This window comes from Dipteris shenzhenensis, chromosome 11, assembly GCF_047967505.1.
Source record: "Dipteris shenzhenensis isolate YYH24624 ecotype China chromosome 11, Dip_SZ_1.0, whole genome shotgun sequence".
In the NCBI taxonomy this organism is placed as follows: Eukaryota; Viridiplantae; Streptophyta; class Polypodiopsida; order Gleicheniales; family Dipteridaceae; genus Dipteris; species Dipteris shenzhenensis.
In genome coordinates, this window is record NC_141606.1 from 20,715,876 (window position 1) to 20,741,367 (window position 25,492).

Consider the following 25,492-nt stretch of genomic DNA (forward strand, 5'->3'; position numbering starts at 1 on the left):
ATCTCTGTCACATATGACCAAATCTTGCCGCGCACCATGCTTTTGAAGTTGCCAAGAAACAAAATGCCAAAAAATTAATTTGAGTATACAATAGAAACATACTGCAATACACATTTTATAAAAAACAACACATATCCTTTAAAAAACATGTTCAAGCATGCAATATATTAATTTTCATTCATTCACGCTTTATTAAAAGAATATGAAATATTCATTCAAAAGAAACTATAAGAATAAGTAATAAAAATTAAGACATTGATTCATTTCTATTAGAAGAATATACTCAAATTGAAAATCATTCATTCACATTCTATTGAAAGAATATTATATATTCATTCAAAAGAAAGTGAAAGAATTGAGTAATAAAAAGAGATATGGATTCATTTTTATTTGAAGAATAGACTCCAATTGAAAATCATTCATTCACATTCCATTGAAAGAATATTAAATATTCATTCAAAAGAAAGTCAAAGAATAAGACAACTCTTCTAATAACTTTTAAAACTTTCAATTCGTACACTTTAAAACTCTTTGTATTCTTTCACATTCTATTGAAATAATATTAAATATTCATTCAAAGAAAGTGTGAGAATAAAAACACAAAATAAAATCCATTTTCTCACAAGAGATCTAGGGAACTCAACGAGGAGATCCTAGAACTGCCACATATAAAAATTCTCACAAGAGATCTAAGGAACTCAACAAGGAGATCCTAGAACTCCCACAAATAAATTTCATAATTTCATAGACACAAAAACAAGCCCATTTCTCACAAGAGATCTAAGGAACTCAACAAGGAGATCCTAGAACTCCCATGTACAAAAATCTTATCACAAGAGATCAACGAGATCCTAGAACTCCCACATACAAAAATCTATCCACATGAGATCAAAGAAACTCAACAAGGAGATCCCAGAACTCCCATAAACAAATTTCATAGACATAAAAACAAGCACATTTCTCACAAGAGATCTAAGGAACTCAACAAGGAGATCCTAGAACTCCCACAAACAAATTTCAGACACAAAAATATCTAAAACATTTTTCTCACAAGAGATCGAAGAAACTCAATAAAGAGAACCTAGAACTCCCACAAACAAAAGAACAAAGACCAAAACCAAAAACCTCACAAGAGATCTTAGGAACTTAAAATGAGATCCTAAGCTCCCTAACAAAAAATCCATCTTATTTCGGACCTTCTAGATTGCTTTCACAACCTTGAGGACCTTTCTTCTTCTTTTCCTTGTTTGATCTCCTATGCTCAGCTAGGGAACCAAGCGTGAGATAAGAGACATTGGCGAACAGTGAGCTTATATGTAGAAATGCAACAACATATTCATCCTAATACAGGTTTATTCGTACGAATAAAATTTATTCGTACGAATATGTAGGGAACATATCTAATTAGGATAAAATAGGATGTTGGAGAGGAGTCCAAATCTGTCCTTGAAAAGACACTAATTGTGAAAAAAATTGATAATCTCATGTATGCTTTTAAATAAGTTAAAAGAACTATGAAAAGTGTTGTGGCCATAGTGTGAATTGTATAATGGAAAGAATTTCTAAGTTAAGCTTTTCTTAATTGGAAGATTGAAAGTCAAAAGGGATATTAGCCATCTATTTAGTATTTGTTGGGTTTTTGGTAGAGGGGAGGAAGAGCTAATGTAGTATGTTCAATTGGTAGGCAAAGGATAGAACTAAAGTGTGTGAAAGGGAAATATGTAGCCATATTTAGGATAAGGATGCAGGTAATGAACAGGTTTAGAGATGGCTTGGACTGCCACATTCTAGAAATCAATAGTTTTAGAGATGGCTTGCACTACTAGATTCTACAGGCTTGAAGTCATCGCTTCTAGAAGAGAAGATGTTGTAACTCGGTTTTCTTGGGAACAAAGGTAGATAATGGGAAGGAAGTTGGTTGAAAAAGGGCTGACCCTAATTCCTCGTTGCTGAAGATCGAAGGTGCAAAAGAAGAGTTTGCAAGTATTCCCAAAAAGTAGATTGATTTTGACTAGCATTTGCAAGTGAGATAAAAAACTCCGCCCCTTGTAGAGGCAACCCAATGAGATTGAGGTAATAGGTTCTCCTTTAATGGGTCACACAGTCACTCCTACCATCCATGATTGATGGAGGGAACCCTAGCCCTTGGATAATGTTTTTTTATAAGGCTCTCACATTCTATGAGCCTAATATTAACCCTTACCCTCATTTCCAAATGTTTATGCAATGTGGGAAAACCCTAAGGGAACCCACACATGGTTTTGTAGTAGGGACTCACACACACCTCGATTCCAAATTGGAACATTAGCACCATACTCATGCCCATACCCTCGAAATGGCCAATTACAAGCGGAACTAACATCACATAGCTAGAGGCAACGGGTGGGGGATTCACTTTGGAGACATAAGCAATGGTAGGGTGCGTATCTCTATGTATCTCTATACTTGAGGCACATGTAGACAACATTCATTTGGCCTTAGGTTTTAAACACAACAATAAGCACAAGAGATGCTACACAAAATATTAGAGTGGTATATTGTTGTGGTCCTCTACATGCTTTTGCAAAGGAGTCAAGTCCATGGGAGGTTCTAGTGGTGTAAGGGGCTACGATGGCATAAGACCCATGATAGACCACTAACAATGGTCAGCATGTGTGGTATGTTGTAGTCTCCTAGGTGTGGCCCTATGTCGAACAAGTGCCATTGCCACACCCTTTGGTCTTGCCTCTAGTCTGGTGAATATGGAGTCAAGCTCAATTTGTGCATCAACACAGTAAAGGGTCAGTCATATCTCTTGCTCTGAGCCTCAGCTATGCTCTCTCCTTGGGGCCTGCTAGTCCATGCTACCTGTTTAGATAAACTCAATGATCACACTCTAAGTGGAATAATTTAGTTGAGCACCCTCTTCTCATCTAAGCTCCCTGAGCAGCTAGCCTCTATATCATAGGGCCTCATGAATGAAAGTTGCCAAATTCGGATAAGATAGGATGTTGGAGAGGAGTGTGAATCCATCCTTGAAAAGAAAATGGTAATGACCTCACATCTCATAGTATATAGGCATCTCAAAGCAACTTGCTCCTCTAACTCGATCTCCTAGGAATGCCCTTGTCTAGGCCACTCTCAATGCATATTCGTTGTGATGAAACATGAAACTACCTAATTGACATTCTCAAAGATTAGAGCAAGTGCACTCATGTATAGATTTGCAGGTCGATGACGCCCTCCTCTGATATTCGTAAGTAGTGTAGACAGAAGGTTTAGAGAATTTGGTGCCTTTGGCTCTCATAATATGGATTTGGTGCACAGAGAGAGAGAGAGAGAGAGAGAGAGAGAGAGAGAGAGAGAGAGAGAGAGAGAGAGAGAGAGAGAGAGAGAGAGAGCATAGTAGGAATAATATGGATTTGGTGCACAGAGAGAGAGAGAGAGAGAGAGAGAGAGAGAGAGAGAGAGAGAGAGAGAGAGTCACACAGAGAGCAAGCATAGTAGGAAGGGAGATGGGTTGGGGCATGGAGGATGGGGGCGGGGGAGGGCACAGAGAAAAGGGAGGGAAAGGGGTGGTGGGAGAGGGATGGGGGAGTGGAGAAGGGGAGGGAAGGGAGAGTGCAATTGTCAATTCTACACACACTCACCAAAAGGTTGCATGCCCTATTTTAAGTGCACCCTCGGGGCTTTATTGGTCCAAAATTTAGTACCTTGTTTATTATCAATCCATAATATTTATCTATCTTGTTGGTTTCATCAAACAGTACAACCCATTCTTGAGTGTATGCCTCAATGATTACGCCTCAATCTAAAACTGCCACCCTCATGACAAGGTTCAAGTTAGAACCATTGAGAATGAAAATATTAAATGGAGAAGGACATGCTCCTCAATGGTTGAATAGATTTTGGAGAGGGAGCAAGCCAACTCTCCTTGCATATACCTATATGTAAAAGCATGTAGACACATTATACTATGACGAGATAGTGTATTCATGTCTATATGTAAATACCTTTAATGTTACAATTTATTGAGAAACTTGAATTAGACAAAGAACATTGGAAATCATGATATGGGTGCAAATGTGTGAGAAAATATTAACCTTGTAATTTGTCTGTATAGATCTTGTACAAAATAGCACTTTTTTAAAGAAAGGAGAAATTGCACATATACTAAGAATGCAAGAAAGTATTGCACATATTTAAGAACACAAGAACGTATTGCACATATTTAAGAACACAAGAAACTATTGTAATGCGTTTGACATCCCCATTCATAAATTTATAAATTAGCATTGAAAAATAATATATCATTTTGAGCTTGCAATGCTCTCATACATGATCTTCCCATATGGTAAATATAATTAAAAGACTTTAAGTGTTTGAGGAAAGGACTTTCCTCTTAGAGAAGAATTATAGGAGTTGCATTTCATTAAACTTGGATCAAACTCAGTCACTCCCATTATGACTAAGTTGCCATTTGTTTATTCATATGCCGCACCACATGAGCTTCAAAGAACAAAATGATATAAAAATGTCGACGCATTGCTTTATTAAGGTAGTAATGAGACTTTAGCTCATGCTTGCTAGTTGTATTCGGCTAGTATTTACTTGGTAACAAAAACACTATTGTAAGTATTGAGGGGGATCTAATTCTAATGGATCCCCAAGCCTATTGCCTCATATCAAACATATTTTGGTTAAAATTTTTATACTATAATGTAAACATTTGGAGTTTGTTACATGTGCTAAGTTTCTATTTTCTTCAAAAATGATTAAACCTATTGAGGCTTGTCTCATGCAAGCTACATTCATGGTACTAGGGTATGGTTTCTTAACTTCAATTGCAATTGATTTTCACACATTGGCCATTAAGGGGAAAGCGTCCTTGGGGAGGGCACCAAAGGCTTCTAGATGGACTGCTTGAGAGTCATCTTCCTCATTAATAAAGCCATGGAATCATGGGTACAACATCCACAGTCATGAGTACCAAAGTGGGGGTGGTTGAGAAACATGGGGAAGCTTGAGAGAGAGAGAGAGAGAGAGAGAGAGAGAGAGAGAGGGAGGGGGGTTTGGTTGAGAAACATGGGAAAGCTTGATAGTGGGTGAGAGAGAGAGAGAGAGAGAGAGAGAGAGAGAGAGAGAGAGAGAGAGAGGATAAGCCATGCTTTTTGTTGTTTCCTTTATTGTTGGTTTGAGGGTCACACACAAGGCTTCTACTTTTTTGGGCATGGAGGGTTGAGTTTGTGCCACTTGGAGAGCACTTTGGGGAAAGTGGGCATTACTTGTGTTCATGGTTATCGTGACGCTTGTTAAGATTGAGGGTCCTTAAGGCTCTAAAAATGGAGGATTAGGCAAATGTTTGTCAAACAATGATGGGTGACATTGTCAAAATTCAAATTACAACCCAAAGTTTTATTAATAAACAAATGGTGAGGCCCAAAAGGGAGATTGAACTAATTGTGAAAAAAATCGATAATCTAAAGTATGCTTGTAAACAACTATGAAAAGTATTGTAGCCATAGCATGAATTGTATAATGGAGAGAATTTATGAGTGAGACTTTTCTTAATTGGTAGATTGAAGATGGAAAGGGATATTAGTAGTATTTGTTGAAAGGTAGAAAGGGATATTAACCATCTATTTAGTATTTGTTGGGAGGAAGAACTAGTGTAGTAGGTTCAACTGACAGGCAGAGGATAGAAAGAAGTATGTGAGGGATAAGTATGCAGGTAATGAACATGTTTAGAAATGGCTTGCACTACCACATTCTAGAAATTAGTAACAGCGTGACAAAGACCAAACCTCTAACCTTTGAGGAGTTGGGCCCATTACTACTCTAGGAAGAAGCTAGGGAGTCTTGCACTACTAGATTCTAGAGGCTTTGAATTCCTCGCTTCTAGAAGAGAAGATGTTCCAGCTCGGTTTACTTGGGAACGAAGGCAGATAATGTGAAGGAAGTTGGTTGAAAAAGGGCCGACCCTGATTCCTCAATGAACATCAAAGGAGTACAATAGGAGTTTGCAAGTGCTCCCAAAAAGTAGGTTGGATTTGACCAGCATTTGCAAGTGAGATAAGAAATTCCGCCCCTTGGAGAGGTGACCCAATGAGGTTGAGGTAATAGGTTCTCCTTTAATGGGTGACATACTCACTCCTTTAATGGGTCACACACTCACTATTTCCCTCCATCAATCATGGAGGGAATCCTAGTCCTTGGATAATCTTCTTTTATGGGGCTCTTACATTCTGTGAGCCTAATATTAACCCTTACCCTCATTTCCAAATGTTTAATCTCGAATTTGGGCCCTCTTTCTCTCACACCGCTCTCTCTTATTTGCCAGGTGGGTCCTTCGACCGATGGAATCCAAATTCTCTCCCTTTTGTAGTCTACTGTTCATGTTTGTCAAGAGTAGAGTTCAACTGTGATTGGGTTTCAAGTGTTGTGTCTCAACTTTCTTAGATCTATTGCTGTCAAGCTTTGGATCACTCAGCTAGTTCAATCTTGAGATGAGATAAGTAGTGCTAGCCCCACGACTCTGATACCTCATCTGCATCAAAACAAGTGTATGTGTGAGAGAGAGAGAGACAGACAGACAGAGAGAGAGCTCTTACCTGTTCTTTCTTGTTAGTTCTAACAACCTCTGCCTCCTTCTTCCTTTTCACAGTTTCCAATTATGCCTTGCCTTCCTGTCTTAGTGCTCACCAATTATACTTAACATGCCTTCCCCCCCCTCTTCTGTTTTATCATCCCTCTGAATCCATCTTTCAGACCTCCTCTGAATTTGGGTTCTTGTTCTCCTCTTCATTGCACCTCCTCTGTATTTGGGTTCTGGTTCTCCTCTTCATTGGATACCTCCCGGCCTGAATTTGGATTCTTGTTCTCCTCTTCATTGCTCTTCCAATTTGCCGACATGTCTCCTGTCAAATTTTAAGCATACCATCTTCCCACCCAAGAGCTGCAAATTCTGCCGTCACACCATCACAGAAAATGATACAAGTAATTTCGAGCTGCCAACAGCTTTCTAGCTCATTCTCTGATCATAGTTTTTAGGCCGTAGAGCAGGCCAACTACGGAATTTGCCTGTATCAGAAACGGTGCCAATCGACATGGCGGCAACGTTTGAGACTCTCGCAGTGTCGGGAAAGAGCATCACGACCAGTTTCGCATCTCTTCAGTCGGGGCAGTGGAACGATTCAATCGCTACTCCAAAACATTATCCGAACGTACGATCGCGCTTCTTAAATTCTGGGCAGCTGAACGTAGGAAGTTCTCTCTGGGGCGATCTCGAATGTTCGAAATTCAAGCCGATACGGAATGATGTGCATGCAAGAAGCCGCAACGCATTCCTGCCTACACGTTGTCAAGCAATTGCCACTCCCATTCCACGTACAAAGCAGGTTGTTAAAGCTGCGTTGTCGTTTAGAAAATTTCTGTCTTTACGATCGCACTGCAGCTTTGTTAGCAGGAAATGGCGTAAGCTAATTCTTTTTGGATGCAGAGGGTGTTTACATTTGGGAAGGGAAGAAGCCAGGGAGATAAGAGTATGAAATCGCTGGTACGTCCTCCTGTTCGAGTAAATGAAAGACGAGAAAATCACGCCATGTACTCCTAGCAGTATCGACTCCATATTCTTCCAATTGGGAAATTCTCTCGAGTGGGTTTCATTCCTAATACGGTTTTGGATCGTGTGGCTGACTGGTTTTGGAATTACAGCTAGGAGGCAAAGGAGCGAACCTCGCAGAGATGTCGAGCATTGGCTTGTCTGTCCCACCAGGCCTTACGATCACGACAGAGACATGCCAAGAGTATGAAGCTAACGGCAACAAGTTCCCAGAAGGCCTTTGGGAAGAGGTGCGCGAAGCCTTGAGAACTGTGGAGGAAGACATGAATGCGAGGCTTGGGGACTCATCCAAGCCCCTCCTTGTTTCCGTTCGTTCTGGAGCAGCGGTAAGTCCAGAATGTTTTGCGAGTGCTCTTGTGCTTTGTTTGTAAGCCACATGTCCTAAGACGTCGATCATTATCGTATGGCTGCCTTTTTCTACCTCAATTACTGATCATGCTGTGATCAGATTTCAATGCCTGGCATGATGGACACTGTGTTGAACTTGGGTTTGAACGACGAAGTAGTGGTGGGTCTCGCTGCCAGAAGTGGGGAACGCTTTGCATATGACTCTTATCGTCGTTTTCTCGACATGTTTGGTGACGTGGTTAGTAATCAATCTCGTTAAGTTTTTGCAAGTTCGACGTTGGTAATTTCTTAAAATTGTCCATCCTCAGGAATCGTAATCGTGTGCATTTTATAATTGAAAGCTTTGATGGTGTAGGTCCTGGGCATTCCACATGCTATGTTTGAACATGAACTGGATGCCTTAAAAAATGCACGAGGAGCATCTCAGGATACAGACCTTACCACTGATGATCTGAAACAGTTGGTAGCAAAGTACAAGGAGGTCTATGTGAAGGCGATAGGAAAACAATTTCCCGCTGGTGAAGCTCCACATTGCCCACATGAGGTTTCTCTGGCATGCTGTTTAATAGGAGTGTGTCAAATTAAAACCTTTCTATAAATTAACGGTGGCTTGTATTATTTCTTATGCTTTTTAAATTGGGCAGATCCAGAAGAACAACTGCGCCTGGCAGTTATAGCTGTTTTTGAATCCTGGAAAAGTCCTCGAGCTATTAAGTACCGCAGTTTGAATCGCATAACAGGTTTGAAGGGGACAGCTGTAAATGTGCAGACAATGGTCTTTGGAAATATGGGCCCAACTTCTGGGACTGGAGTTCTGTTCACACGCAATCCTAGTACTGGGGAAAAAAACCTGTATGGAGAGTTTCTCATTAATGCTCAGGTGGGACTTTGGTGATGTATGCGTCTTTTCAGTATAATCACTGACCCACGTGTTTGGGCTTCTTCAGATGACAAGAAGCAGCTGATCCTTAGTGGGATGGTGTTCGCTTGTGTTGGATGGGTGGCCTTTAGGGGGAAGATGTGGTGGCTGGCATCCGCACACCCGAGGATCTTGACACAATGATGCGATGCATGCCAGAAGCTTACAAGGAGCTAGTTGAGAACTGTGAGATTCTTGAGAAGCATTATAACGATATGATGGTAAATGGAATTCACCCTTTTTTTCTGGTTAATGTCTATTGCGTACCTATCTACGAGATTTACTGTTGGAAAATCTACATGCTTCACATCACTTTCCTGTGCTAATTATCAATTCTTATTCTACTTGAAGGTGTGTGGTGCCTGGGTAGCTAGCCCAAACTCTCTCTCTCTCTCTCTCTCTCATCAGTTCTTTTTCAAACTGTTGGATGCAGGACATTGAATTTACTGTTCAGGAGAATCGGCTATGGATGCTTCAGTGTCGATCTGGGAAGCGGACTGGTGTGGGTGCTGTAAAAATTGCTGTTGATATGGTTAATGAAGGGCTTGTTGAGACTCAAACTGCTATAAACATGGTTGAACCTCAACACATAGACCAGCTTCTACATCCGCAGGTCTGTCTGCTTTAGACGTCATCATTCAAACTTGATAAAATCTTAATACTCTAGACCAGTTTATGCACAGGTAGTTCACTGTGCTTGTGTTCACTATTTGCTCTTCTTGCAGTTTGAAGATCCTTCTATTTATAAGTCGAGTGTCATTGCCACTGGCTTGCCTGCTTCTCCTGGAGCTGCAGTTGGCCAAATCGTCTTTAGTCCTGAACAAGCTGAAGCTGCCCATGCACAGGGAAAACCTGTCATATTGGTAAAAAAAATTTCCTTGGTAGAGTCATGCTTGAACAGGAGCTTAGCTGATTCTTCTTGTCACTTTTCTTCATACTCAAGTATGCTTAAAGGCATCTTTAATAGCTCTCAAAGTAGGCATGTATTTCATGGACAATGTGCAGTTTTATAAAAGCATTTCAGGCCTTTCATGCAGGTCAGAAATGAAACTAGTCCAGAGGACGTTGGTGGTATGCATGCAGCTGCAGGTATACTAACAGCAAGGGGAGGGATGACTTCTCACGCAGCTGTTGTTGCACGTGGTTGGGGCAAATGTTGTGTATCTGGTTGTGCTGACATTTGTGTTAATGAATCCAATAAGGTAGACTTTTGGACATGTTTTAGTGCAGTATGGTTCTTAAACATTAGCCTCATTAGGACAAGCATCCAGAAACATGATTAACATGCTACTTTACCTTTGTATTTTCGTGTAGACTTTGGCCATAGGAAATATGACCCTCAAAGAGGGGGATTGGATCTCATTAAATGGCAACACTGGGGAAGTCATCTTGGGAAAGCAGCCCATGGTTCCACCGGCCTTGAGTGGAGACTTGGGGACACTCATGAGCTGGGTGGATGAGTTCCGAAAACTCAAGGTGTTAGTGCCACACCTTTTATGAAGCTTACGTTTACTATTTTATACAGAAACTTTGCAAAAATGGGAGTATGTTTTGAAGGGTACTAGTGAACCAGATGCTATGTTTATGGACGTTCCAGGTGATGGCAAATGCCGATACACCAGAAGATGCGATAAGTGCTAGGAATAATGGTGCACAGGGGATTGGTCTTTGCAGAACAGAACACATGGTAAATCTCTTTGCAGGATCTTATAACGTGTGAAATTGCCAAGCTCTGCTGCACGATTACTGTGAATTTAAAAGCTTGGATGGTAACTTTGTAACATTGCATAGAATACAGTTCTTTGCATCAGATGAACGTATCAAAGCTGTAAGGCAGATGATCATGGCACCTACCATGGAGCTACGACAAGTTGCTTTAGACAAGCTACTACCTTACCAACGATCAGATTTTGAAGGCATCTTTCGTGCTATGGATGGTATATTTCCATATTTATTGAAGCAGTTTGTCGAGATTTTTCAAGTATAGAGGCTACAGGTTACAGTCTTTAGGTAGATTGGTGGTGTTTCCATTGTCAAGTCTTGCAATCTTTGTTTGCAGGGCTTCCTGTGACCATTCGCCTCTTGGATCCACCTCTCCATGAATTTTTACCAGAAGGTGATATAGAGGAAATAGTCACAGAGCTAGCCAAAGATACGGGGGCAGAGGAGGAGGATGTCTTCACTCGCATAGAGAAGCTATCAGAAGTGAATCCTATGTTGGGATTTCGAGGGTGCAGGTTGAAGCTTACCTTTGAAATGGCAATTTTATTTTAAATTTGATGTTCTGTTCTTTTTTGCTTATGGCGGTTTGCTTAGCAATTTGAGGACTGACAATAATCATTTGACGTTTATTATTGGGTGATGAAGGCTTGGAATTTCATACCCAGAACTCACTCACATGCAAGCACGGGCTATCTTTGAGGCGGCTGTTAACATGGCCAACCAGAATATTACCGTTCTTCCAGAGGTCATGGTTCCACTTGTTGGAACACCGCAGGCATGGCAGCCACTCCTTTCCAATTGTCCTTGCTTAGCTAGTTAAACATCCATTGGGCTGCTTTTAACATTTAAAAGGTGCATTCTTTTGGTCCAAGAGAGAGAATAATAGGGAGGCTTCTCTCTCTCTCTCCCCCTCCTCCCTCCCCCCAGATCGATGCATATGCAAATGCAATTATGAATGTTCATCTTCAAAACTTGTCAATCAAATGTTTTGGCAAGCCTTGTATGTGAATGTTTAGGTCTGCCTTCCCCTATAGCCCTTTCAAGGCGCCTTTGGCTACTCCACTCGTCCATTCTGGAGCAGCAGCCTGTTAGAGAAACAGGTATAGATTTCTAAGAGCCTGACTCTTGTAGCGGAAATGACTCTTCCCAGACTAGATTTCCACTCAGCATTCACTTTTGAAGCCGTGTGCACAAGAATAACTCAAGCATAAGCACTCAGATATGGAGACAGAGACACAGCATGTGGGCACCAAACAGAGATGTATATAAAGCTCCACAAGATTGGACAATATCGAATACAAACAAAACCATAGGAGCTACCTCATGTCTGCAGCCAATGAATTACCCAAGTGGCTGAGGAGAGGCTCTAATGAACTACCCGAATGAATGCCATAACAATGGCCGAATCCCCATATTTATGTGTGAGGCTGGCAGCCTCCCCCCCCCTCCCCTGGAATGGTCCGACTGGCCTCTGGAAAGGGCCAACCAGATGGCTGACCTGGCCGAATTGGGACCGACCCCATTGGGCCCTCCAGCAACCTTCGAATGACCTGACCGACCAGATCCAGGCCTATAAGAGGCCCAAGCCTCCCTCAGTTTGAGGCCCTTTCGTGGGCTCTATCATTGCACCAGCCGTGGCCTTGCCTTTGCCTTATGGTTCTGTTTCAACCCATTCAGCATCCAACAAAATCCTCAATATTGGACCTCAAAAACTGTCCAGTGAAATCACTGTGGCTGAACCACATAGAGTTCTACAAACTGACTTCTTTCCAGAACCTCTAGAAGCTCTCTGAACTGTTTCCGGAATGAAGCTCTTACTGAGCTCCACTCAAGTCCGACTCTTGAGTCCACCAAGGTATCTATAATCCCTCCTGGTCTCCTGGTCTTTCAGTCTCCAACACAAAGTCTTCCAGCAGGTCTCAACGAGGCTTTCCAGCATCATGCCCGTGATCTTTCTTGGAAAGCTGTCCATGTCAAAGTGCCTCAGTCAGCATCACCATCTCCGCAACCAACCAACTGCATTATGTAGACATCGGTGCATTGATCTCATTATTCTAAGTGCAATGATAGAGCCAACACGTATGACTGGCTAGCCTTTGAGAGTTTTTCATTTAATATACCTATGCACGTGGAGCATTTTAGGGTTGACATGGCACATATGCCCGCATTAAGATTTCAGTAAATTAGGAAGCATAAGCCTTTATATTTATGTTATTTCCTTGTCTTTTGCGATTTAGTTCTCATAGCACCATAGTTTTCAAACTTTGTAGGTTTTGATTGTAAAATCTTATAGAACAGTTCTCAAACTTAACCTTGGATCTAGTCTAGTTCAGGAAAGGATGTAATCATGTGACTGACTAGGTGAAACTGTATTCCAGGAGCTGGGCCACCAGGTTTCAGCAATACATAAGGCTGCACAACAAGTCTTTACAGAGACAGGAACGCATCTTCAGTACAAGGTTGGGACCATGATTGAGATCCCTCGTGCAGCGCTGGTGGCTGATGAAGTGAGTTCTTCTCACCAATTAAGGCCACTATTGATTTCCTAAAGTGATCACAGAGAATTTAGCTGCATGCTGATCAATTGATCTTGTATTGTTATCTGCTTCTGTTTACACAGAAACACACAATTCAAAACTTCAACAGTAGAAGGAATGCAATCTCAAATTTGCAAAAAATAATCTTCTTAAAACATATACTCACTCTTACATTGATTTATTTTGTTTTTTTGAAAACATGTTGTTGCAATTCACTTATTGTCCCTTTGTATTTCTAGACTATTGAAAAATTTGCTTCAATGTTTCTGTGTGATGTTGTTATTAAAATTGCTCTAAAGATAAAGCATCTATGATTCACGGGACAGATCTAGTTTATGCTATTGCCAGAGATTAAGTTGGCCATAATTTTTCAAAGAATAGAATTTGTCTCGGAGGAGCCATTGTGAAAACAGTCATGCACTTAACAGTGATGAAGCTCATTCAGTGTTTGGTTGCTGTTTGGAGTGAAGAAGGTTTTGTGCTTACTATTGTCTCCAACTCCATGAAATTTTTAGAATCCAGTAACATGCTCAGTACATTGATTTAGCTGGATTATGGCAGTTTTTTAGAAGCCAAGAATACTTGCAAGTGCTAGGGTTTGTATTGTAGAAAGCTAAGCTATTGCATCAAGATCATAGTGTATGCACACGATTGCAAAGGAGCTCTACTTTTGTATAAAATTCTTCGTATGCCACAGATTGCAGAGCATGCAGATTTCTTTTCTTTCGGAACAAATGACTTGACACAGATGACCTTTGGCTATAGTAGGGATGATGTGAGCAAGTTCTTGCCAAATTACCTAGCACAGGGCATTCTTCAAAATGATCCATTTGAGGTATCTAGAATCATTTGTTGCTTTGATTTACTTTTCTTATTTTCCACAATAAGAATGTTTTGTAGAGTCTAGAGCAATGATTGACAAACTTGCTGAATAGGTACTTGACCAAAAGGGTGTTGGCCAGTTAATCAAAATTGCAACAGAGCGTGGCAGGAAGGCAAAACCCAAATTAAAGGTAGACCTTTATCATCTGTTTGGTCTGGTCTCTTGTTGGAAGTGTGGGTGCAATTATTCTTGTGACTAAATGCTCTATTTAACTTTTCGACCGTGCTGATAATATTCTGCAGGTAGGGGTTTGTGGTGAGCAGGGAGGAGAGCCATCCTCAGTGGAGTTTTTTGCTGAAACGGGTCTAGACTACGTTTCATGCTCACCATTTAGGTTCATACCCTTCTCTTCTCCCTTCCATGTAAACATTATGAAAGCATACATTTTGTTTAATGACCACTGTTATTTTCTTTGTTGAAAGAATCAAAGTAGGCAAAACCAATGAATGCAGACACACAGAGGGAGGGAGGCAAAGGGACATGAAGAAAGGTTTTCATAGTGCAGATAAATGAAGGGCAAGGAGAAGGGAAGGGATGCAAAATAAGGTTATCATTGTGCCCAATGATCCAAAGAGCCCTAGAGCAAGAGACATAATATGTGCAATGCAGTGATCCTTATCCATCACTTGCTGTGCTCAATCCTACTCGGTCATGCTTGCTTGGGTTGTGCTGAAGGTGAGACCAGGCCTATTGGTGCTTCTCTTAGCGGGTTCTCTTCTTTGTTCTACAACACCCCTCTCAACTATCCATTGACGTGCAGTGGCAGAGATGCTGTGCTCTCCTCTGGATAGTGTGGCCATCATTGTGTGTGAGAGGATGTTCGACAGGAAGCAACGTGTCTTGTCATAATATAAGCTTCAACTCCCCGCTCAAGCACCCAAATGAGGAGAGCAAGGGGGAGTGACAACTGTAGCCTGGTAGAGGGAATATGAACGAAAAGAGAGGCTGCCATGTGGGAAAAACACAGGCTGCCAAATGAGCAGTACTTTGTCATCCTTCTTGGTTTTGATTGGCTCCCCTACGGAAGGCTGAAACAGTCCATGGGGACTGCCATGGGTGTTGGAGTTGGTGGGTGAAGAGTGGGAGAGCTCAAGGCAGCTAGAAGGTGAAGAATATAAGCACACAAGAATGATATCTTTATTCAAGTAGAAGATCCTTATATAGAGGCAAGTACAAAAGCTCTTGACCTCATGGATGAGTGAAGGTGCATGGTGGAGGGGGAGAGAGAGAGAGGGTAGCCTAGGGAGAGAGATAATAATATTCAAAGAGAGACATAATGAAATGGAAATGGAATAGCAAGAGCAATGAGCATAATGAAAGTACTCACATGTAGACCAAAGGCTTGTAGGCTTGATACTTGATTGATTTGACACTAGACAATATGAACACCAATGCATATGGGATAACTCCCAATTTGACACGTGGCATCCATGGGATGCACTAGACTAGAACTCACCAGAACACACCAAACTGACTCATCTTGACTCCATTTCCTAACACCCCCCATGGAGGAAAGGTGAGTGACTGGAATGGAATCAAGAACAGAACATGACAATGACGATCAACAAATTGTGCAATGACAGTTTAGAACTAGACATGGCTCCCATGCTAACTCAGAGGCAATTGGGCATGGTTCAGAGGCTAGTGAGCATGGTATAGACTCAGAGGCTCACCTAGCATGGCTCAGAGGCTCATCATGCATGGATGCATGACCATCTCAGAGGTCTAGGAGACCAATGCACCAACATCCTAGAACTCACATGCCAGGCCTGATAAATAGACCTATCAAAGCTAATACATGGCTCCCACAGTACATCCCCCTCCTGGCTCCAGGGACTAAGTAGGGACATGGAGCCACACACCATAAATATAAAAGCAATACATCATTTTAGGAGGACTATCCAAGGCAGAGGACCTTTATTGACTCAACACACATGATTTATTGCATTCATTTTTGGGAAACATTCCAGGGCAGAGTACCCAAATAGAACATGCTTGGAAAATATATGGATCATCATCTCCATCGTCCTCTAGAGGGAAAGAGAGATGTTGGATTTCAGCAGTGTAAGAGCATGAACTTGTGTCGGAGGGTCGTCATCTTCATCGTCACTAGTGGCGGCTGCAACTGGCATGGTCCTTAGTTTGCTGTTTAGCAAGCTTCTGGTAGCATCTGTCCTCCGTATGACCAAGCTTGTTACAAAAGGTGCACTTGAGAGGCTTGAATGGCTTTGTCTTTCCATGTGCTGGTGTGGGCCTGGGTTTCCATCTGCTGGTGGAGGCAAGAGCCTCTGTAGTATCTGAAGAAGAGATTGGAGATTCTTTGTTCCAGCGATCTTTGTTCGAGAAGAAGAGTCACCATATCATCAAAGGTAGTCGTGGCAAGCCTATATATTTCAAGAGTATGCTCAAAACAAGTGACTCCTTCCATACTCTTCATGAGAACATCCATTTTGTCCTCGTCGTCCGGGGAACACTTCAGGCTGGAAAGTTGTTGCACAAGAGATTGCATTTTTGCTAAATGCGCACGCAAGGTATCACTATCATCCATTTTCAATTTATAAAATTGCAATTCAAGAAAACCTTGGAGTTTGTGATTTTGTTACCAAAAAGATTCTCGAGACGTGCCCATATCGCTTTGTTTGATTTGAAGTCGATGTGATGAATCAAAGTATCGTCGAGGCAAAGTCCAATGATAGCAATAGCTTTTAAGTTGTGTGGCTCCAATGACTTGAGTTGTTGAGGATCCGTTGTGGGAGCGTCATCCTCATTAGCATCCCATACATTTTTTGAAACCGGCCTCTAATCACTCAGAGGGTAGTGGAACTAAACCTTTAATTACTTCAGCACTTATTTACAGCTCACAAAGCATATATCACAACCATTAACCATTGCATGATCACCATTTGGCATTTACCCATTTGTTCACAAACAAAGCCACTGAAAAAGGGATGGAGGCTAGAATGCCCCTGCTCAACAAACATAGACAAGTGCACCTGATTGGCCCCAAACACCATGGCGCCCCTTTCGGTATTTCTTTATATTTCACTGTGAAATGATTACAAGTTGCATCTGGGAGACCTTCCCTGCAACTGAGCACGCAGCCCCAATTCACTAAGCCTTTGCAAGGCTTTCAAGCATAGAACACCATCACATAAGTGCACTTAACCCATAGGCTCAACCCAAAGGCATTCTCTTTTCCGAGTGCAATTCCATTGGCGATCTAGATGCAATCACACTGCACCCCAGCTGCACTCTTTTTGAGTGGTTTCCAGATGGCATTCACAAAGCTTTTCAAAGCTCCAAAATAAAATCAGCAAAGTACCCAACCAAAGAATGACTCATGTAGCACTGCCTGGGCACCTGTGAGCCAAGAAAGAGGCGGCACACGAGGCCAACCAATAGCTTATGGCAAAAAGAAATTGCAGCAGCAAAATCACCGCTCACCAAGCCCTGAAAACTCGAACCAAGTCCTCAATCGCCAAGAGGACATAGTAGCCAATGCCCAATTGCATTCTCAGCCAAAGAGGAGTGCAAAGGCATGAAGAAAGAGCATTTACAAGAGCCGACCAGCAAGAATTCCACTGAAAAATGCGAAAAGAAGCACTTCTGTCACGAAGAAATGGGAGTTCTTGGGCTCAAAAGAAGCGTGCTTCAGAGAGGAATGCATTGAGAAGGTTTTGGAGAAGTTTCATCGCCGGAAAGTCCTCCAAAACTGAGAAAAACCAGTCAACCAGCGCGTGGGACCACTCGAAATTCAACAGAAAGCTCTAGCTTTGCAAGAGGAGAGGCCAGGAGGCGGTAGAAGCAAAAAGGTCTTGAAAAAGCCACTTTTGCAAATTCGACCAGCAAAAGAAGTGCTCAGCTCTACCCGTTCTGCCAAATGCACGGAGGGAAAAGCATATCACTACGAAGGGGAGGTAGAGGGGAAGCCATTGGGCCAAACGAAAGTCGAGGAATCCAAACAGATGATGAGTTATGAAGAAAAACGGAATTCAGCTGAAGGAGGCTGAAAAACCAGTCCAAAATCTCAACAAAGGGAGAAGATGAGAGAGAAAACCACACATGTGAAGTTTAGAAGGCCCAGGAAGGTCCAGGAATGGCAAAGGAGCATGTACAAGGCACTAGAGCCACCTGGAACTCTAGGGGGGGCCACTGAAGGTACATGGTTCTCTAGGGGGGCCATTAAAAATGCCACATCATCATTTCCCAACAACCACTCTTTTAATTCCTTGGAATGCCTTTGGGCCTAGGGATTAATTACGCTTATGTGCTAGGCACCATGCCGCGTTTAATTACACATTATTAAGCCCATGCTTGGACTTTAAAACCAAAGTTGTCACGGTCTTATAGTACATTAAAGCACTTAGAATTTCACGCCCCCGTGACATACCCCTCTCTTGAAACAACAAACCACAGTTTGCTGCCCCAAAACACAGGAGTGAGCATGAAATATAGCATAAAAGAGTATACAAGAAAGCCACAGCTATAGTATACAGAGACAGTGAAAATATGGCTAGGAGAGGCATGCATCCATCCATATACACTGCTCAAAATCTATGTGATCCTCGGCGATCAATAGTCAAGATGCATCAATATCATGAAGTCTCACAGCAGAAATACTGTCAGCTTAGTATCTCGGATGAAACATACAGTGTCATCAAGCGACCTCATGAAATCACGGTGACCCTGTCTGTACTGAGGGAGTGGAGGTGCTATCCCCCTCTCGAACACCAGGTAATGCTCCAGACGCTCGCTCTGCTGAACTACCTGTAGGAGCTCGGACCGCAGTTGGCTCTAAGTGGAAAGCATCAAGGTAAAGCTGCAATATCGCAGGTGAATCTGCCAGTTCACCTTCCTCCATCCATTTCGCATCAAGTGATGGGTAATGTTAAAATTTTACCAAGTAGCGAGGGATAACTTTACCCTTGAGCTTTCTATCTCTGTGTGCCAGAATCTGCTCTGGGACCAGAAGTTCATCTTGTTCTTCCACTTCAGGTTGCACCTCATCAGGTAAATCCTCAGGAATATCTCAATGATATTGCTTTAATAAGCTCACATGAAAGGCATTATGTATCTTCCAATGCGGAGGCAACTTCAGCCTGTAAGCTATCCCGTTTATCTTTTCAGAAACCTGGAAAGGACCATAGTAACACATGTTCAGCTTTGTGTACAACCTTTCCTTGTCTTTCTTATTTTTCAGCCTTGCCTTCTGAAAACACAACAAAACCCAATCACCTTTTGTTAATACCAATTCCCTGCGGTGCTTATCTGCTGCTCTTTTCTGCTTTTCGTGACTTCTTTGCAAGGCATATTTGATCTTCTTGTAAGCCTCTTCAAGGCTTTTCACAAAACGATCAGCTTTGAAGATTTTCTCTTTTGTATGCAAAATGGGAGGTATCTTCCTAGCACGTTTCACTATTTCAAAAGGTGCTTTACCTGTGGATGTGTGTACCACATTATTGTAAGCATATTCCAGCAAAGGCAAATAATGCTCCCATTTGCTTTTGTGGTCTGAGACATAGCATTTAAACATATCCAAGATGGTAGAGTTTTCCTGCCCCGATTGTCCATCAGATTGAGGGTGAAAAGATGACGAAAAATTCAGCGTAGTGCCCATATTTTCAAACAGCCCTCTCCAAAAGAGGCTGGTCATCCTCGGATCTCTATCACTGATTATGGATTCAGGCATCTCAGACATGCTGCAGAAACAATTTGGCCATTTGATCTGCTGTAATTTTCTTTCTTACTGGCACATAGTGGGCTTGTTTGCTAAACCTGCAAATTATTGTCCACAATCCATCATGTCCAGTAGGAGTACGTGGAAGATCAAACACAAAATCCATAGCTATGCTTTGCCATGGTCTATCCGAAATTGGCAAAGGGTGTAACAACCCAGGTGCCTTCTACCTGTCAAACTTTACTTTCTGACAAACCATACATGTTCTCACATATTCTTCCACATCTTTCCTCAAAGATGGCCAATAAAAGTATTGCTCCACTGCTGTAATTCCCCTATGTCCTGCATATGGAGGAGCATGACTTTCCATTATGACTTTCTGTCGCATCTGATCAGTGACACAGAGTCGTCCATGCATCAAAACGAAACCCTCTTTCAACATATAGTGATCATGCCTTTGACCATCAGAAAGCTGATCATAAATAGTTTAAAAATCAGCATCATTAACATATTGATCTTTCATCACATCTAACACATTGTTGTAAGCAATGCTCACTGCTGAAACACTGGGTTTCTTGGAGACTGCTTCAAGCTGTGGTTTCCTGGAAAGTGCATCATCCACGACATTTTTGTTACCCGGCACATGTACAATTTGAAAATGAAACATTGAGAGGAAGTTAGCCCATCTCATGTGCTTTTCAGATAATTTTCTCTGCGTGAGAAAATATCTAAGTGACTGATGATCTGTCTGCACATAAATCAGCTCCAAGAAGGTAATGTTCAAAGCATGTATCACTGCTCACATTTCCTTCTCGTATGTCTGCAAGTACAATTCAGCATCTTTGAGAACTCTACTCTCATATGCAACCACTCTGTCATCCTGCATCAAAGTGCCTCCTATGCTGTTCCCACATGCATCACAAGTTACAGAAAAGGGTTTTGCAAGATCTGGCAAGATAATAACGGGTTCATAACACAACTTTTGCTTCAGCTCTTCAAAAGCTGCATTTTCCTTTGGTCCCCACCGAAACGGTACAGCTTTCTTTTGTAAAGCATGCAAGGGAGAAGCAATTTCTACAAAGTACTTTATAAACCTCTGATAGTATGAACACAACCCAAGAAAGCTTCTGACTTCATGCAGATTTTTCAAAATTGGCCAACTCCTTATGGCCTCAACTTTTGCAGGATCCATCTTGATCCTTTGACACTATATGACCGAGAAAATGAATCTCATGCATAAAGAACTCACTTTTCTTGGTGTTTATTAATAGCTTGTGTCTTTTCAACTCTTGAAACACAATAGTGAGATGTTTCCTGTGCTCCTGCTCATTTTTAGAGAACACAATGATGTCATCGAAGAAAGTGCCCACAAACTTTCTGTGTGCTCTAAAAATTCTGTCCATCATTCTATTGAAAGTGGCAGGTGCATTAGTCAAACCAAAAGGCATCACAAGGAACTCATATAAGCCAAATGAAGTGCGGAAGGCAGTCTTGTAGACATCTTCAGGCCGTATCCTCATGTGATGGTATCCACTTTTAAGGTCAATACGACTGAACATTGAGGAACCTTCCAACCGATCCAATATATCATCAATGCGTGGAATTGGAAAACGGTTCTTAATTATGACTTTATTCAAAGCCCTATAATCAATACACATTCTCTAACTGCCATCCTTCTTTGCACAAGCAACACAGGGGAACAGTAAGGAGAATTACTTGGCTGTATTAATTTCTTTTCCAAGAGTTCCTTCACTTGTGACATTATCTCTTCCTGTTGTGCCTTACTGACACGATAGGGAGGTATATTAGGCGGTGAGCTTCGTGGAATTATATCAATTTGATGATCCTCAGGCCTCTTGGGAGGTAATTCTTGAGGAAATGCATCTGAGAAACAATCCTGAAAATCTGAAATAAAAGCAGCCCTTTCTCTATCTAAAGCAGAAAGAGTAGAGCCTTCCTGAATTGGTTGGCTGTCCTCTTTGACAAAAATCAAGTACGCTGAAATATGACGCTTTATTACATTGGAAATGCAAGACGCTGAAACTACATGGATGGACTCCCTATTCAACTTTACATCAAGTACATGATTTTTGCCTCTATGAGTTAAAGAAATCTTCTTGTTTCTCATCTGCACATCAGCCCCCACCCTGTACATCCAAGGCATCCCAAGCAAAGCATCACACTCTGGCAAAGGCATAATGTAGAAGTCCTCTGCATCCTGATATCCCTGGATATGCATCCTCAACTTGCCAATGATAGGAGTGACAGGTGTGTTGAGTTCATGGTTGGCCATATCACACATGCCGGATGGCCCCATTTCCTCAGGCTTGATGCCAAGCCTTCCTGCCATATCAGGAGTTATGAAATTTGCCTTTGCCCCAGAATCAAAGAAAAACAAACAATTCTGATTTCTGATTTTTCCCCATGCTCTGCACATCTCAGTCTTTTTCGTTTCTTCTTCATCATGTGCATGTGGCAAACTCCCAATCACATCTGGAAGAAGTCCTGCGGAAGGTTTAGGCCTTTTGTCCCTCCGATCAGCTTGTTTATCACCATTCTTATCATCATCTGACCTGTCTCTTTTCTTGAATGGGCAATCATAAGAGCGGTGTCCCTCTCCTTTGCATATAAAACATTTGTTTTGCTCCATGAGTGACTTTTTCTCTTCATCAGATAACTTGGTACGGGGCTGTTTATTAGGCTGTCCATGCTTTTGACCAGCTTTGAATTGGGCTTTTCCTCCCTTTTGAAATGGTCGTTTGCCATAATTTTTATTTTCATATTTGATGTCCTTATCCTGGTGTTTGGCAGCCCGTTTGTTGTCTTCTTTCTTGCTGTCCATAAAGCCCAAATTTTTCTCCTGCATCCATGCATATGCTGTCCTTGCATTCTCAATTAATTGAGTCATAGAACCCACCTTGGTTTTGATGCAATAATCACGTAGCTCACTAGGCAATCCACAACAGTACCTCTCTATTTGCTCTTTCAAAGAAACATGCCTGTAAGAGCTCAATGGCAGCAAAACATCCCAAAACCTCTGGGTGTAATCATCAAGATTCTTGCAAAGTTTGTATGATAAGTCATGCCAGTGTGAAAGTACTTCAACTTCAAAAGTTGGAGTAAGCCAAGTAGAAGAGAACACTTGCTTAAATTCCAGCCAAGTAGCAGGTGCATCTCCATGAAGCATAAGGTTGGTGTAGCACTTAAGTGCATTGCCTTTCAAAAATGTGGCGACCTTCCTCATCTTGGATGCTTCTGTAAACAAACCCCCAAGAAATGCAGCATCAAATTGTTGAAGGAATGTGAGGGCTTTGTACCTGTCCTGTACTCCATTATATGTATCAAACTTGACATGAGAACCACCATCCTTAAATTCTTTATATACATTTGATATTGGCTGTCCCAAAGATGGTTGTATATTTGCAGCATTCCCTTCACTAGGGAGAGCCATGCTTGGCTGGACATTAGGCATGGGAGCATATGCTGTGGCTTGCATGCCTGGATGCATTCCCACATTGTCATACATGGCTTGCTTTCTATGCCCAATTGGTGGTGAAATCAACAAAGCATCAAAGATAGAATCTGTACCAAAATATTCAGGTTGCTGCCTCAAATATGGCTGAGGTGGTTGAGCCACATTTATGGACTGCACATTATTATTTTGAGGAGTAGAAGTACCCAAACCAAGGCCTTGTGCGGCTGCTCATACTGTTGCACTGGCTGTACTTTTTGTATCTCTTTATCAAGTGCTCTTTTGGGTGATCCCTCTCTCTTGGAAGTCACTTTCTTAGTCATTTTTTATGGCTGTCCCTCATGGGAAACTGATGCATGAGTGTGCGGTCCGCCGCATTTGTTTGCACAATCTGAGCCAAATTTTGAGCCAGCTGAGTCAAAGCAGTCACTGCACTTGCAAGCTGTGCATTCAACATAGTAGCATCATCTGACTCACTGCTAGAACTAGTATCACCGTTGAGCTCAGTTGTAGCTTCATGTGTGGCCTGCTCAAAAGGCATTTGTTGTGCTCCCTGCAGCTGTACACCTGCAGCTGTACACTAGCTGGATCATTAAGGCTTTCTTGCCTTCTCCTTTGAGGAGTTGTGGAGCTCTCTTGCTCATGGGTACTCACCATGTTTATGGTTGTAATATTCAGCTATCAAAAAGTGCAGAACGAAGCTCTATTTTTTATTTTGTCTTCTGGGTGGAGATTAATTTATCTAGCTCAGAGATGATTTCAAAAGTCGGATACTGAAATTATCTTTATTCACATTTGTCATGCAGGGTGCCAATTGCAAGGCTAGCTGCAGCTCAAGCAGCCATAAAAAAGTAGAGTGAATTGAACCTCAGTGTGTAAGGTGACTTTCCATTTCAAATTGTTCATGTACAATGTCCGCTGTGATATGAGAGAACCCTTTGTCTGGGTTTGATTATAAATGTTGTATAGCATTAGTAAACATGTGGATGATAACATGATTACCAGTGCAGTCTGAAGGATGTGTTTGGAACTTTGTACATTCAGTTGATGGCTGTACAAGACAAGCACTGGTAAAAGTGATCTGATGTTATTGCCGATTTCCTATCTTGGTCTGATTAATAAATGTAAAAGTGGGCCTTCAATGTTTTACTTGTTTCTAAGAGTCTATGCATGACGTGGTCTCTCTTTGTCCTGGTAATTGTCATGGTTTGGAATACTGAATTGGCTGCACGTTGTTAACTTCAATGCTCTTGTGTTGATCTAACTGTGCTACAATTATGTAATAAGAAGCATAATTAAAATGTTATTTTCTATGTCCACACATTTAAATATTTGAGTGCTTAATGTGAATTATAAGTTTCTCTGCAAAAGAGAGCTTTTCCAAATAGCAAGGAATGTGATTGGGTGGGTATGGCTAAAAATTAAAGCACTAACGCATGGAAAAACGAGCTAGGTATGGCCTACAGTCAGATATATTAATTTTTGCTCATTAATGAAACATAGAGCACTGTTAGATACGAGTGAGTATTTCCCCTCCTTTGCTTCTTCTCTGTGTGGTTTGGTACACCCACCCCTTCCCCTCTCTCTCTCTCTCTCTCTCTCTCTCTCTCTCTCTTTGATATGGTATTAGAGCTTCTGTTTTGAGCTTGTTTGGTTATCCTTCCCTTGTTGTGAAGATAAAAGGATAGCTTGCTACAACCAAACTTTATGCAGTGGAAAAAAGAAAGTCTCAAGATCTCACAATGAAACCTTTGAATGCCAACTCACTCCATGTGTTTCTAGAGAGACACTTCACATAGAGCAAGTATACACAGATGTACAGCCAAACAGTTTCATATTTACATATCAAACCCATGCACTAACCTTGTCAAATCTGTACGATCACCTACAGCAAACAATTGCTGAGATAAGGCACCAAGATCTGCTGCTGCTACTGTGGTAGAACTCTTCTAGATCACTGCACGTCTCCATGAGACTTTAGTGGCTGCTCTAGGTGAGTCTTCCAGGCCACAAATTGTTGCTTTTGTTCTGCTGACCTAGCACAGGATTCCTGCAACTACTGTTCTTGCTGCTGTACCAGTCCAGGTACCCTTCCAATCCTTTTCGCCCTATGGACTGCCTTGTATCTTCTCTAGAGTGCTGCCCATGTGGCAGCCTGTTTGCTGCCGACATGGCAGTCCTCTCAGCCAGATTCCTACAAGTTTCAAGCTCCATCCCACTCGTCGTATGGAGGCTAACAGATGGGTCATTGACCCTATCCATCAACCCCTTTCGATGACACATTGTGGTCCGATACACACTTTGTCGAACAACTTCTCCATTCAAGAACTACTC

The 25,492-nt window shown here is 41.8% G+C and overlaps 1 protein-coding gene across 1 annotated transcript; it reads left to right on the forward strand.

Moving 5' to 3' along the window:
- The first annotated feature begins 6,453 nt into the window (after positions 1–6,453).
- On the forward strand, positions 6,454–24,307 carry PPDK (pyruvate orthophosphate dikinase). The gene is made up of 20 exons (XM_087382064.1): positions 6,454–7,376; positions 7,478–7,534; positions 7,693–7,926; positions 8,049–8,186; positions 8,304–8,466; positions 8,593–8,828; positions 8,960–9,088; positions 9,301–9,480; positions 9,593–9,730; positions 9,905–10,069; positions 10,182–10,343; positions 10,465–10,554; positions 10,666–10,804; positions 10,927–11,104; positions 11,235–11,364; positions 12,968–13,096; positions 13,824–13,961; positions 14,062–14,139; positions 14,252–14,343; positions 23,965–24,307. The coding sequence occupies exons 1-20, from the start codon at positions 7,086–7,088 to the stop codon at positions 24,011–24,013; spliced, it is 2,916 nt and encodes a 971-aa protein (XP_087238190.1). The 5' UTR covers positions 6,454–7,085; the 3' UTR covers positions 24,014–24,307.
- The last annotated feature ends 1,185 nt before the right edge of the window (positions 24,308–25,492 follow it).